The sequence below is a fragment of the Malaya genurostris genome, chromosome 3, assembly GCF_030247185.1.
Source record: "Malaya genurostris strain Urasoe2022 chromosome 3, Malgen_1.1, whole genome shotgun sequence".
Taxonomy (NCBI): Eukaryota; Metazoa; Arthropoda; class Insecta; order Diptera; family Culicidae; genus Malaya; species Malaya genurostris.
Window position 1 is genome coordinate 278,005,157 of NC_080572.1, and position 15,380 is coordinate 278,020,536.

At 39.4% G+C, this 15,380-nt stretch overlaps 1 protein-coding gene across 4 annotated transcripts in view; it reads left to right on the top strand.

The window, feature by feature from the left end:
- LOC131439558 (uncharacterized) overlaps positions 1-15,023 on the top strand; it is a 30,988-nt gene extending 15,965 nt beyond the window's left edge. For all 4 annotated transcript variants that reach the window (XM_058610713.1, XM_058610711.1, XM_058610714.1 and 1 more), the window contains exons 3-6: positions 2,590-3,266; positions 3,329-3,455; positions 3,523-5,469; positions 12,129-15,023. In XM_058610713.1, the coding sequence (XP_058466696.1) occupies positions 2,590-3,266; positions 3,329-3,455; positions 3,523-5,469; positions 12,129-12,943 (3,566 nt within the window). In that variant the 3' untranslated portion in view covers positions 12,944-15,023. The remainder of the gene's footprint in view (positions 1-2,589; positions 3,267-3,328; positions 3,456-3,522; positions 5,470-12,128) is intronic.
- Positions 15,024-15,380: the final 357 nt, after the last annotated feature.

The window sequence follows — 15,380 nt, forward strand, 5'->3', positions numbered from 1 at the left end:
ACAGATGTCGGGTTGCCGAGTTTCGGCTAAAGCTAACACATATTTCGAAATTTCGGAAGGGCTAATTTCGGGATAATTGATAATCACCGATAAGTTCAGGATTTTTTTGCCAAATCTCAGCAAACAGATGTATTTTGCCGAAAAATAAGTGAATCTACTAAACGGATCTCGGAAAACAATATTGATTACTGAACAATCAGTTAAATTTTACCGAGCTTGAGAATTGGTTCTAAGTGTGTAACAACCCGATCAACATATCGTATCTAAACAATTTCCGTTTTTGATACTTGTAAGAAAATTTTGATATGTTAGCTCCAACTAAAATATGTATAACTCGCATGTTCGAGTCATTGCGTGGAAGGATTCTTAGTGGCCGAATGATCGTAGCACTGGACATGCAATAGTCCTGTACATTCATGAGTCGGCTGCGAAGTCTTCTTGACCGGCCCCCTATCACGACATCTTCTTGAGATCTAAATCGGAACTTCAAAATCAGCTGATTGCAACGTAAATAAGCAATTCGTAATGCAATTGTTTTACGGTTCACCTTATTTATTGCTCGAAAATTAGAGAATTTTTTCTCTCACAATAACTTGTCGGTTTACCTAAAATACAGCAGATTGTGTTATGGGACATCAATTGCAAGTAATTTTCACTATTTGAGTATCAAAACATCGCAGTGTTTGGAGCTTAACGTAAGTAGTGTATCAAAAATAAGCTATCCACATACATTTGAGTTGTACGCATGTATTTGTGATGGCTTTTTTATGCTCAGATCACAGCATGCTGTGCGTTTGGCTGTCAGTTTTCGTTTGTTTACTTGTTTGTGCGTTTGAAAATGTCGCGTATTGAAAAGGAAGTGAAAATTAAGGCTCTGGACACATGTTTGGAATTCAGCATGTCAGTGTCAAAATCATCATTAATAAGTTCGAGGAACACTATTCTTCGGATGAGCTACCAGGAAGAGACAGCAAACCCGGTTCTTCCAACCCGTAACTGAACCAGAAAGTGGTATCTCTAATCATGAATAACAAATCAATGTCAATACGTGATTTGGCCAAAAAAGCAGGAACGAGTGTCAGAATGATCAAACGTATCAAGCGGTGAAATCACCTGAAGACCTACAAAAAACAGGAAATCTCGAAACAAAGTGTAGAACAGAAGAAGCGAGCAGCAACAAGGGCCCGTAAATTTTATTCGCGTCTTTTGTAGTGTCCGGATGCATGCGTTTGATAGACTCAAAAACCCTTCCAGGTTCACAATACTTTACTGTCGTCGTTGGGGAGGATGTGAGCGATGCGGACAGGTCGATTCAAGTGGAGGAATTCGGTCTAAAGGTACTGGTATGGCAAGCAATATGTTCCTGTGGTTTGAAGTCAACCATTGTTTACACTACCGGAACTATAAATGCAGCATTCTATCGATCTGAGTGTCTCCAGAAGAGATTTCGGCCTTTGTATAAGAAGCGTACACCTCCACTGTTTTGGCCGGATTTAGCATCGGCTCACTATGCCAAAACCACTCTCAATTGGCTTGCGGAAAAGGGTATACAGGGTCCGGCACTCGAAGTGTAATCAATTAAAAGGGCCATAAATTCAGTTTGGAAAATTACTTTTACTTAATTCAAAGTACAAAATGTGTAAAAAAAATACAAAATTCAAAATCAATTCACTTTTGCTCGATATGACCACCTTTTGCCTTGACTATGGCCTTGAGACGGTCAAAAAACGAATCGCAAGCTGTCGAATGTGACTTGCAGGTATTTAGGCCCACTCGCGGACAATACCTTTTTTCAGCGCCTCGAGACTGGTGTATCTTTTAGTTCGGACTTTGCTCTCCAAAATGGCCCAAAGAGAATAATCCATTGGATTCGCATCTGGTGAATTCGAGAGCCATTGTGTAGACGTGATGAAGTTCGGAACGTTGTTTTTCAGCCATTCTTGGTTCACTCGAGCTTTGTGAGACGGTGCCGAGTCCTGCTGAAACGTCCATGGTCTGCCACCGAAATGTTTGTCTGCCCACGGCTTCAAAGCAACCTCCAGAATACTTTCCCGATAATATGTCGCATTTACCTTGACGCCAGGCTCGATGAAAACGATTGGAGAGCGCCCATCTGCGGTTACAGCGGCCCAAACCATTATCTGTTGCGGGTGCTGCCTCCTGGTGGCCAATCGATGACTCAAATTCTCGTATGAACGGTCGGTCAAGTAAACCCTATCGTTTTGAGAGTCTACGAATTGCTCAATTGGAAAAATTTTCTGAGAGAAAACAGCGAAGCAAAATAAGGGCAAAATATTCAAAACTGAGGATTGATGGTGTCGATAGAAATATCATTGACTCACTAGGTTTCTGTTCCCAGAAGTGAGAAATATTGATTACAAGCCTTCGAAATGGAATTCATAAAGAAGGATTTTTCAATCTTCGAGTAGAATTTTAGAATACGTATTCAACGGTAGGGTTCTTCGGACAAAAATGCAATTTAAAAACTAAAACATTTTCTTATCTTACATTTGTTTCAAATATTCAATTTATTTTATTTTATTCAAATATGATCAGAACTCATAAAATTATGTTGTCACCCCCTGCCAGGTTTGGATGGATCAACAGCAGCTCAAGAGCGCGAAAAGCTAATCAACGAGTTCAACTCGAATCCGAACATTCATCTCTTCCTGGTGTCAACCCGAGCCGGATCGCTCGGTATCAATTTGGTCGGTGCAAACCGCGTTGTTGTGTTCGATGCAAGCTGGAATCCGTGTCACGACACGCAGGCCGTCTGTCGTGTGTATCGCTACGGGCAGAAAAAGCCATGCTTCGTCTATCGGTTAGTGATGGATAATTGCTTGGAGAAGAAGATCTACGATCGCCAGATCAACAAGCAGGGTATGAGCGACCGGATCGTGGATGAGTGTAACCCAGATGCTCATCTGTCAATGAAGGAAGTGACCAGTTTGTGTTATGACGATGGAGAAGAAAGTGAAATGCAGGATTTTAGTGACGAGAAAGATAAATTTATCGATGTGGTCATGCAGAATTTGTTAGAGATTTACTCGAAGCAACTGACGAAAGCTCCTTTTGCTCACGAGAGTTTATTGATTGACCGGAAGGAAAAGAAACTGTCTTCTGCTGAGAAACGTCAAGCTCAGAGAGGATATGAGTTGGAGAAACAAGCTGCTACCAAACCCAGCTACTCGTACACGTCGATGGGAACAACGTACAGAGCGATCCGAACTCCGGATGGTTCAATCATTCATCGACCGGTGGCATCGGTGAGTGCGGCACATTTGATATCTTAAAGTTAATTATTGATCGGTCATTATTTTGAAACTAGGTGCGCCCAATGCAGTCAGGAGACGCCGGTAAAAATGCGATTGGTGGCAATCGCCCTACCAGATGGATACCGGCCGAAGTTTGGCAACGGCAGGGCATGACTGCACAGGAAATGACACTTCCAATCGGTGAGCGTATTTGTTTGGTACAAATTTTCCCTCATTTAAAAAATGATTATTTTTTCTTATCTATTAGACGTTGTAATTCCTACAAGTTCGGCGGACAAATCTAATATTGTTCTCAAGGCTGGCCAGAAAGTAATGGTGCTAAAATCACCCAAAGGAATCTATATGCAGCTTGAGACTGGTAAAATAATTGCCATTCGAACTGCTTTCAAGGTAGGGCAGAATAAAGATGGTATTACCAAGGGTGGTCCGTTAGGTTCGGCTACTGCCGCCGGTCGGAGAGCAAGTATGACTTCAACGGCTACCAAGGCCGGCACTTCGCTAAAGGTTGGCGGTGATTGTTCGGAAGGAAACTCTTTGAGTATTCCATCCAATTCAGACGATGAAGAAAAGTCTGACTCAAGCATTGTTCCACTGGATCCCGATAGTGAAAGAGATTCTATGAATATTGATGATTATCCCGAGAAAGGTGAAATAGTGGATTGTGATATGAAGAGCGACGAATTGGAAGAAGGAGAGATCAGAGATGGTATGGTAGGATGCAAGAGAACCAAAATACCGCTTGCCAGCGTAGCATCGTTTTCTAATGCAGCTTCAAAGGCTGCTATAGAGCATGGTTCATCGAAATTTCCAATGATTCAGTCGGCTTACTCGTTGGCTCCTCAGAAACAAGGACCTATCAAAAACTTCCAGCATACGGGTAATCATACTCAAGTTCCTAGCCATCAAACGCATCAACAACCACCTGCCACAGTAACAATAGAAGACGAAATCCCACCTCTCAGAGAGAAGGTTGTCTACAAACCGAATCTGGTAGAGAGGAAAACGAAAACATCTCAATCATCATTGAAAAACTACAGGCACAAGGCAGGCAAAACTCCGGATGCTTCTACTCCGACAAAATCGGTAACTCCTGAAGAATGTGGTTCTGTAGTACCACCGAATCCAAGCGCATCGCATGCAGCGTCCTCAACAGAAACTCAACAAGCTTCGACAATTCAACCGCCGGTATCTGTATCTTCGGAAGGGCAACACTATCCCGCACCAGGAAGACAAACTCTATCGCATCAATCTCCGCAGATTCCACAGCAACAACAGTATCAGCCGTCTGCAGCTTATCCATCCCACAATCAACAGTCGACATATGGTGTGCCAAATCCTTCGTCTGCTCCTGCTAAAAGTTCTATTCTTCATCAGCCGCAGCATATGCATGCATCTGCTTACGGAACTCACAAACATCATCCACAGCAGCAGACACCGACGCAAACACAACACTCGTCCTGGAATCCTTATACAGGAAACAACAATTCACCATCATACTACGGCCCGCAATCGCATTCTCAGCCTCCCCCACCACCACCATCCCAATATGAGTCCAGTTTGAATTTCCTTGAGAAAACAACGTCGGCTCTTATCAACAACCAGAATCAGAGTGAGTTCCAGACTTGTCTCAGTAACATAACTCGATCACCGACCCCCACCGACAATTTCATGGATTATCAACCGAAGGCAACTCCAACAGGAAAGAAGGCAGCAGCTGCCAAAAAACCTCCCAAACAACCGAAAAATGACTACAACGCAGCCAAGAAAGCTTTGAGCAAACGTAACAACCCTTCCCCGTACCATCCGGTCTCGTCATCTTCTGCATCTTCCTCGCCATCTCCTTCGCCGGCGGTCGTGATGAACCACAGCCAAAACAGTAACAGCAGCTCCCTTAGTGGAACAGCCACACCGATATCGGCTGCTCAACACACCATCATCGGTGGAAACACTTCAATAGCCAACAACAATAGTAGCAGCAACAATACCGGACCCTATGGTGGCTATCCGCCGTCGTCGGCCGCTTCCGGTTACTATGATCAGTATTCCCAGCCGCAAATGTATCCACAACAAACACCGCCACCGCCAGTCGCTCAATCGACGGCTGGTCCGGCAGCACCACCTGTCGGAATGTACACTAGCTCGCCAATGCAGCATCAACCCTATGCAGCTGGTCCGGTGTCGTCCACCTACAATGGTAAGTTTCTCTAACATTTTAATGGTGTAACAACAGTAGTTAAAGTTTCAAAAGTTGCGTTTTATACTTTTGTTATTTTTTATTTTTCATTCATGTTTTAAGTTGATTTTAAAACTTTGGATAAAGAGTTTTGTTTTATAGTTCTTGACTCCTTATGTTTTTCGTTAAAATTTGAAATGGTGCAACATTATTGTCAGAGGCTTCAAAACTATCATTGTCGTTCTCCGTTCAAATATAACGGAAACTTATTTCCGATTAAAATAGTCTATTCTACCTTCGGCAAACGAGCACAAAGGATTAAAGCCGGATTAAAATAAACGAATGCAATAAATATTTGCTAACTGGAAATTTTTATAAAGAGTGAATTTTTGCTGATATCTTTTTGGCAACACAGTTTTTGTTAGTTCACGCGTGAGTCGTGTCTTGTGTCATTCTCAAACTTGTTCAGTTTGGTCTATAATTGAAACATGCATTGGCAAAGTTGGAGGACTATTTACTTTTTTATCGAAAAATTGTGTTCAGCGGCGAAGCTCGTTTCTGGTTGAATGGATATGTCAACAAAAAAAATTTCCGCATTTGCAGTGAAGATCAGCCAGAAGCATTGCAAGAGCTAGCAATGCATCCTAAAAAAAATCACTGTTTGGTGTGGGTTATGGACCGGTGGCATTATTTGTGAAGTACCGGCCGATATGTTGGAGAGAGTGTGCCAAAATTGAACCTTGCGCATGATTCGGAACCGTGGCTAACATTTGCTTGAAATTATCTTCAAACATTAAATTATATTGATCGTTTTATATATTCCAATGAAGATTTCATCAATTTTCTCAAATTTTTTGTATTTTTTTTAAATCAAATCCTATACCTCTACAAAAATCACGCTTTATAACTTAGTACTAAAGGAGCGGCTTATTTCACTTATGTGTACTGTAGTTTTTATATAAATTGCTGTTCAAACATTACAGATAACAGATCGGCTGAAAAGTTCGTATCGTTTCTATGAGAGGGCGCCACTAGAATTAAATCCATACCATTTTCAGTTAGTACCAACCTTCAAAAGATACGTGTATAAATTTGACAGCTGTCTGATTATTAGTTTGTGAGATATTGCATTTTGAGTGTAGCTACTTTTGTTATTGTGAAAAAAATGAAAAAAAAAGGAATTTCGTGTGTTGATGAAACACTACTTTTTGATGAAAAAAAGTGCCGCCGATACCAAAAATTGGCTTGATGAGTGTTATCCAGACTCTGCACCGGGCGAAGCAACAATTCGTAAGTGGTTTGCAAAATTTCGTACTGGTCATATGAGCACCGAAGACGATGAACGCAGTGGACGTCCAAAAGAGGCTGTTACCGATGAAAACGTGAAAAAAATCCACAAAATGATTTTCAATGACCGTAAAGTGAAGTTCATCGAGATAGCTCACACCCTAAAGATATCAAAGGAACGTGTTGGACATATTATTCACGAATATTTTATATGAGAAAGCTTTGTGCAAAATGGGTGTCGAGTGAGCTCACAATCGATCAAAAACAACAACGATTTGATTATTCTGAGCAGTGTTTGGAGCTGTTATATCGAAATAAAACCGATTTTTTTCGTCGATATATAACAATGGACGAAACATGGCTCCATCACTTCACTCCGAAATTCCCACTTCACACACGAAATTCCTTTTTTTCCATTTTTTCACAATAACAAAAGTAGCTACACTCAAAATGCAATATCTCACAAACTAATAATCAGACAGCTGTCAAATTTATACACGTATCTTTTGAAGGTTGGTACTAACTGAAAATGGTATGGATTTAATTCTAGTGGCGCCCTCTCATAGAAACGATACGAACTTTTCAGCCGAACTGTTAGAGATGGGCAAAACAGTTTATTTCAAAGAACCATTCACTGATGCAGAGTTCTATTAAAAGAACTAGTTCTCGTGATTCGTTCGTCATTCTTTTCATAGTTAGTTTGCTTGTTGAATGACTAACCGAGAACCCAATTAGAACTGAGGTTCATATTAAACTGTGTTCTACCGTTCTCAAAAAAGATTGAGCGAGCAAAAAAAAAAAAGGTCCACAACTTTGAACTGAAGAACTACCGTTCTAAAAAAAAGAACTATTGGTCATTCATTCTTTCAAAAGAACTAGTTCTTTTGAGCCGTTCGCGAAAGAATAGCCCATCTTCAGATCCGACCACTAGAGGTACTGTTCTAGAATAATTTAAGTGTCGGGATTCTAATTGGATTGCCTCAAATTTGAGTCTCTATTGTGAAAAACTGGCAACATATTTTATACATCGGAATCTAGTTTTTTCCTGTCTTCCTGGCAATTTAAGAGTTCTAAACTAAAGTAAAGAGTATTGAGATAAATGCGTTCAACATTGATCGAAACAATTGGCAGTTGGATAGAGCCAAGTCATGACTATATGGCGGGTGAGGTAAAATTTTCCATCCATGTCAGTAGGACCGTACAATGATGTCATTTTTGACCGAAACCGCTATATGTGGACGAGCATTGTGATAAAAATTATACGAAGACAAATTGCGAAGTCTTTCGTTTGACTTTTTACAACAAGTTTTGCACTGTCTGCTTGATTACTTTCATCAGTTTGTCTTAAACTACATGTCTCGATTTCGCGTTCGAACCCTGACATGGAAGGATTCGTAGTGTCATTAGGATCGTACGATGATACCATACAATGATTCTGTACGCTACGAATCGGCTGCGAAATCTGGTGAAACAGAAAGGCCAAATTTTACAAATAGAATGTAATCCCAAGCCTTTGCTTTTGTCTCGCTTCCGCTTGTCGATAGTTCCATATTTTTACTTCGGAGCGTAGCACTAGCGTGTTGAGAGGGTGCATTTTCTTGGGCTTTATCTGAGGGTTTTCCGTGACATATGCCTTCATGACCCATTTTTCGCAATGGCAAGATGCTAAAATACACCCAGAACAGAACGAAATAGTTGTCTTGCTTGAGTAGAGGACGGAAATGAAGCTAACGTTTTCTCTGGCACTCCTGTGCATAAATTTCCTGATTGCAATGTAAATGAAGGTCTTCAAACCACAGGTTTAGATGGCCTGCCACACGGGATATTTATTTTTGAAATTGCTATGTTGTGGATGCTGTTTAAAACAACTGAACACACTTCGAGACGTGTACGACAATTCGGAACCTGTATTCTGGACCTGCAGCTGAATTTTTTCAACCTGAGCTCAGAGTCTAAATGCTGCACCTAGATTCTGGATCTGGCAATGATTGTTGGACCTGGATTCAAAATTAAGTTCTGGACCTGGAACTAAATACAGAACCTTGACTCTAGAATTGTATTCAGGATCTGAAATTGGAATTTTCATCAAGTTCAAGAAGAAATTTTTTTTTATTCAATAATATAATTTTTTAAGGCATACTGCTTAAGCTCTAAGATGCCAAGGGCATTTTCTGATTTTAATTAACGACTAACTTAAAACTAGGATAGTATCAGATAATGTCGCAGTGGTCTATTTTGGCAGATCCAACCTTCAGCTGGCGATCGGCAGTGGCTGATGAAATGGTGACTGATGATAATATCTATGTTTGCCGCATCCTTCGATCCGTGTGGGTCCACGTAAGAAAAAGTTGTTTGACATTTTAAAAGAAAAAGTAATTTTGTTAGACAATCAGCAAAATTGGTACCTTATGGGTAATCAGTTTGTGCAAAGTGCATATGAATTATTTCATATTTTTACGTTTAGTCTTCGCCTAATCAGTGCATCAGCTGCTGATGCAAACCCACGGATCAACATAAGTCTGCTTTACGTCTGCTCAGAGGATTATGTTAATCAGTAGGTTTGCATCAGCAGTTCAACATGATCTGCTAATGCACTGATGAGTCGAAGACGAAACGTAATATGTGAAGAAAATTGAGGCATTTTTTGCAATATTTCTGATAAAAAGGTGGAACCGCCGCTAAGAAAAAAGGGAAAAATAGTCTCGTGATCGATGTGCGTGTTTCTGTTGATTTTGTTTCCGTAGATATAGGACTGTAAAGTGAAAGCCGTGATGACCAAGTACAGCGAAGCAAGCTTGGTTTCGTTTAGTCAATCAGACTTTCTCTTCATGTGTCTTCATATGCAGGGTAGTTTAATTGGTAAAACAATTTCCCCGGCTAAGAGTTAGCTACGGGTTCGAGTCCCGTCTCTGCGGTAACATTTTCATGATTTTCATTACATAATTGCATTCATATGTCAATTTTCCAATCTGTTTTCGCCATTAGATACGGATCATATTTTAACAGATTATCAGTTGAAGCAATAAGCTTTTGAATACTGGATTCGGGAATTGAATTCTGAGCTAAATTTCAGGTTTAAAATTTAGTTTAAGAATTCATTTTCAGAAATTAGTTCCAGAATACAGGTTCAGCATTTAAACAGGACGGTATACACTGTATACCTGTATATATCACTGTACTGTGATGGGTTAGTCGATGCCTTCATGTAGCCCACCTGGGTTCAATTCCCAACCCTGTACTTGGGGTCAGAAAGTTTTTCTGGTCTCAAGAGGCAAATGACCTTAAGGTTTAAACCTCTGTAATCAAATAAAAAAAATTAAACTAAGACTGGAACTGATTCCTTTTCTGGATTCTGGAACTAGTTTTGCAATGACTGAGTGGAAACATATATTGTAAAAGCTAAATGAATGATAAACTTACAGAAAGATGATTTTTAGGAAAAAGAAATGCTCAGAGTGCATACGCGTTTACCATTACCACCACCCTGAGCTGTGGTAGACACAGTTCTACCACAAAACTTGGTTGGTGAGCGTATATCGAATAAAGGTCTTAATCCTAGCCGCCTCACGACCGGTACCATATATCCAAACATATTCTCTGTTCATCAGACAGCAAACACTAATCTTCTCGCTCTATACCTATTTTCCGTCCTGTCTCTGAGTGCATTTTTTTTTACAAAAAATCATCTTTTCTGTGAGTAGATCATTCATTTGACTTCTCCAACTTATGTTTCCACCCAGCAGGGCTTGTATTGTGAATCCTCAAACGAACGAAGCAACAAAAAATATCTGCTGTGAACACTTTGCTTGACATAGCTGAATGAGAGACCTATATTAGAGAGAAACTGGATGCGTGAGAGTATATGCTACTGAGCAGACCAATTCCCCTTGCCAAGTAAATTGTCTGTGCTCTCATTCTCAGTTAACACATGAACTAAGCAATCCATGACAATGTAATGAAATGAAGGGTTCACTCTCGTTAGTATTGTACGAGAAAGAAGACCATGCCTCACGGTGTGCTACAAGACGCGAAGCAACGTCATATAGGCAATGTTTACGGTTTATTTTTAAAAAGTAGGTTTACAGAAATCATTTTTAACATAATGTTCGCATTCCAAGACCAAATTTGATCACATTTCAAACAGACTTTAAACATTTTATAGCAGAAATTTTGCATTTGAGCCCATTTCAAAACGATCCATTTGTTTCTTGGCAGTTTACACTGTGTACATATCCTAGAAACACTAAAAGCAATGTTCTTTAAATTAATATTCATCGGAACTAAAAGTTATGAAACTAGTTTCCTCATAGGCATCTACAATATGAGAACCATTCATCAAATGCTAACCTCATGAAGCATAGGTCTCAGCAAGCGGGCATATTCATGAACTAATGAACGAACGAAGCAGCTCTCCTGGCTTGGGTTGCGCTGTGAATTCTACCTGACATACGAATGTGTGTGAATAGCACAGATAGTGAAACCCTTTCGTTCATATTCGTTGCTTCAATATGCAAGCCCTGCCACCCAGTCATTGCAAAACTGAGCTTAGGTATGGCGACTTCACGTCAATTCAACTAAACATTAATAAATCGTTCTGGAACTAGATTTTTGGAACTGGTTTTTGGATTTGGATTTTAGAAGTGAATTTAGTTCCTTTATTCAAATTCAGAATCCTAAAATAAAGTTCTTTATATGACCTTTAGACCTGAATTCTGCTTAAGAATTTACTTCCTGATTCAGAATTTAGAACCTGCCTACAGGAAACAAATTCGGACTTTGAACTCTGAGACTAGATTCCAAGTTCCAAGAATTCAGTTCCTCAATTCAGGTTCAAAATTGAAGTTCTATAATTAAATTTGGAAAATGAGTTCAGTTCCAAAATTCTAGAATTAAATACTGAAACTGAATTCTTGATTTGGATTCCTAACATGAACTTTGCAACTGAATTCTGAGCATGTCCTAGTTTCCGAGTGTAGTCCTTGATGTCAGTTCCAGTTCCTAAGTCCTAGTTCTGAATTTAGATTCTGGTGTAGATAAATAAATGATGACAAAAAATAACAGATGTAACCTTCGGAAAAATTGCACAAATCTGTTCTTTTTAGAACCATCGTCAACGATTATCGATATGCGGATGTGTGAAAGATTTATGAATATCTTATTCGTATTCACATTCTCCAGTTATGTATGTGAAATTACCCACCCGTTTTTTAAAACTTTCTTTGTTTTTACTGCTTATGGTTTTTGAAACTCATTCCATTTATTATCCATTAATTTTTTATTTTATGTTTGGCATGCATAGTTTATTGGTAGTAATTTGCTTGGGTGAAATAAATCTAGATTAGGTAATGAAAGAGTAAATATTATTCCAAACGTACATTTTGTTTTGCGTTCAGGTTCCTCATATGCATCCAATAACAACACACCATCATCAGTGAATCGTTCCAACTACTATCAACCGCCATCCTCATCAGTATCAACAGTGACGACGATGAGCTCAACCACTGTTCCAACGGATTCTACAAACTACTACCAACAGCAATTGAGTAGCACTTCTCAACCTCAGCAGCAGCAACCGACGGCATCACCTCATCATCATCAGCAGCAACAGCAGCAAGTGAGGAGCCAATCGCGAGGATCGTCCCACGGCCACGTTCCCTCATCCTCTGTTTCAAGCCAACATCAGCAGAATCAATCGCATCAGCAATCTCAGAGTTACATGACCAGTACGGCCATTGCCAGTCCAGTTGATACTGCATCAAGCTATCAACAGATGCAACCAAGTTCGGCTGGTACTCCTTCCTTTACTCCGTACGCATCCTACACTACGACCGCCACAAATAATGCTCCTTGTACGACTCAGACGGTCAGTTCGAATGGATCAGCTTTCCATCGACCTGAGAGTGCCGCCATTCCGGGCATTCCTACTCCGGTTGCCGGAAACACCGGTGGAAGCCCTGCAAGCTATGAAACACCTCCGACCTATATTCCGGAAAGTGGAACCAATCCCTATCAATATCCTTATCAAGCGACTTCCCAGTACCAAACTCAAGGATACTATCCTCCACCGACATACCCTTACTATCCGACGACTGGTGCTCCCTACTCCCCATCCGATTCCCAGTACCATTCGTATCCACCTCCTCCGCCACCCTCGAACTACAACTACCCACCCTATCCTAGTCAGCCCGGTGTAGGACAGTGGCAATGAACCGATTAATCTGGTCTTCTGGGCGATCGCTCTCTATTGGATGGCTGAGAAATGTTTTCTTGTTTTTTTTTTCCTGAGGAAAGATGCTTTTAAATATTTTGTACAATGTTCCTTTTCGAAAATTTCTTTTATCACGGAAGACATTTATCGCGTAGAATGTATGCTAGTATCATGCTCTCTATTTTCTATATTGTTTTGAAAATATAGAATCTATTTTATATTCGTTTTGTAGATAGGCCACGTGTTCCTAATAAAGTTTTGGAAATATTTTATTTTCGTCTTCCCTTCAGAGTAATAATAAAATAACAGAAAAAGTCAGCGGTTTGAATCCAGTATTCGCTGCTAACTGGAAAAACTGATAATGAACGGCTATAATTTATAATCTGAGCAAAACGGAAATCTTATATCAATATTAAAAAAAACTATTCATAGTGAACGAATATTAAACGATAGATGTCCATCCGTATGTCGGGTTAGTCATCAAACTCATTAACTTCGCCGAGCTTGTTCTCTCGAGTATCGAACAACTGTTGGAAGATCAACAGGAATCCATCAAACGGCCTTTCATTTGGTGAGTTTCATCGGTTCGTCTGAGAGAACACAAGTTTCTTTGAAGTTGGGAGTTTGTGTGATAAGATGGTTACAATGTAATACGGAACGAAATGGACACTTATTCGAAACAATTGTTAAAAGAATCTAATTCTTTGAAATTGTCTTGGCAAACAACATATGCGCGTTCAGAAGATTCTGTTTTGACAATCTTATCTTTCGTTTCTGAAGTTAAAAAAATCATACTGAAACCACAACTAATTTTCTCCCCACATATTTGTTCACGTTAGTTCGATGCAAAGAAGAACATAACGGAAGAAAGAATGGTACCCCTCCAAACAGTGCAATGACTTTTTGTTGAATCTGAGTTTTCTATGTAAATTTTATTTACTACTGTTTTAGGCTTTTAGATATTTATATAACAACAACAGAATTCGCTAGTGCTGTTGGCAAAGCACACTAAGTAAATAAACTAAGTAATGAAAAAAAAAACGGAATGCATTATTGAAAGAAAACTGTGAACGAAAACTGTGTCGACTGCATTGAAACTGAACGGAAGTGGTACTTTTGCTACATAGTAAGATCTTGAGACAGTGCTTCTACGTAGAATAAATAAAATTTACTGCTAATAAAAATATGAAAGAGAACATACACAATCCAGTTTAGTAAAGCCGCAATGAATGTTTTAATCGACACTATACATTTTACCTAAATATTTCATAACATTAGACAGCATGAAAGCGTAGCGATTTAGCACTTATCATTATTTATTAGCCACTGACAAACCAAGAAACTCTTTCGAAGTTGAACTGCACAGCCAGGAAGCAACGCATTTAAGAAAAAAAACATCGTTTTAACGTAGATATTGCTAATTGTGAAAGCAAGCAAAAAAAAGTTATCCCAATTGTCGTTTAGAATCAAGTAAATAATTACCACTGCTTACTATTACTATTACCTATACCTACAATTTCCAATGTCAGCTCCCGTAGATAACTATTCCAACTAATGTTGAAACGGCATACTACTTTCAACTGTGTAGGATGTATCTGTTAAACGTCATAACGGTCGTATAGATTCACTCATTTCCGTGCTGATTACCAGCGTCCCGTGAAGTACAGAATTTCAGCTGTGTGACGGTGAGGATCCGCATAGTCAACGGTTCTAATTTTCCAGTGATCTTTTCTGTTAGGGAATTTGTGTTCTATTAGTATTTTTGTATAAAGAAAGCAAACGAAGTGATGAAAGTGAAAGTCGTAATTCTTCATACTGGGTTAGTTTTCGCGATAATTTGAACATACGCACGACCTGTAGACATTAATTGTATTCAATGTTGGAAGAAGTGTTGGATTGTGACGATGATTGAAGTGGGTTCTGAGCTTTCTGCTTGCGCAGAACCGTTGCGCGCGTAGTGTGGTAGCAATTGGTATGATTATTTTAATCAGTACAGCATAATTAACTGATATCGACTACAATAATATTAACACGATAATAGAGTAATGTATGAAACCGTATTACAAAGTATTTAAAAATATTCCGATGATGTTTGAATTCTGTTTTGATGACTTTCCTGTGCAAGTATTAACTAAATTAATCTTTTTTTTTATTTAATTGAAAGTGCCTGTGGTAGAGGTTTTAATCGTATGGTTATTCTGGCTTATTTGGGTAAGTGACAGGGCTGGAAAAATCACCAAAAATCAAAAATCACCAGTGATCGACGATCACTGCTGATCTTAAGATCACTGATCTTGAACTTTAAAAAATCACTACTGATTTGATCACTACTGATCCTAGCCTAAAGAAAAATCGTCGTTACATAATCGCACTCATCTGATCCTTATGTGATTTGATTTCGTGTAAGATCATGATTATGGAATTAGGAAATCAGAGA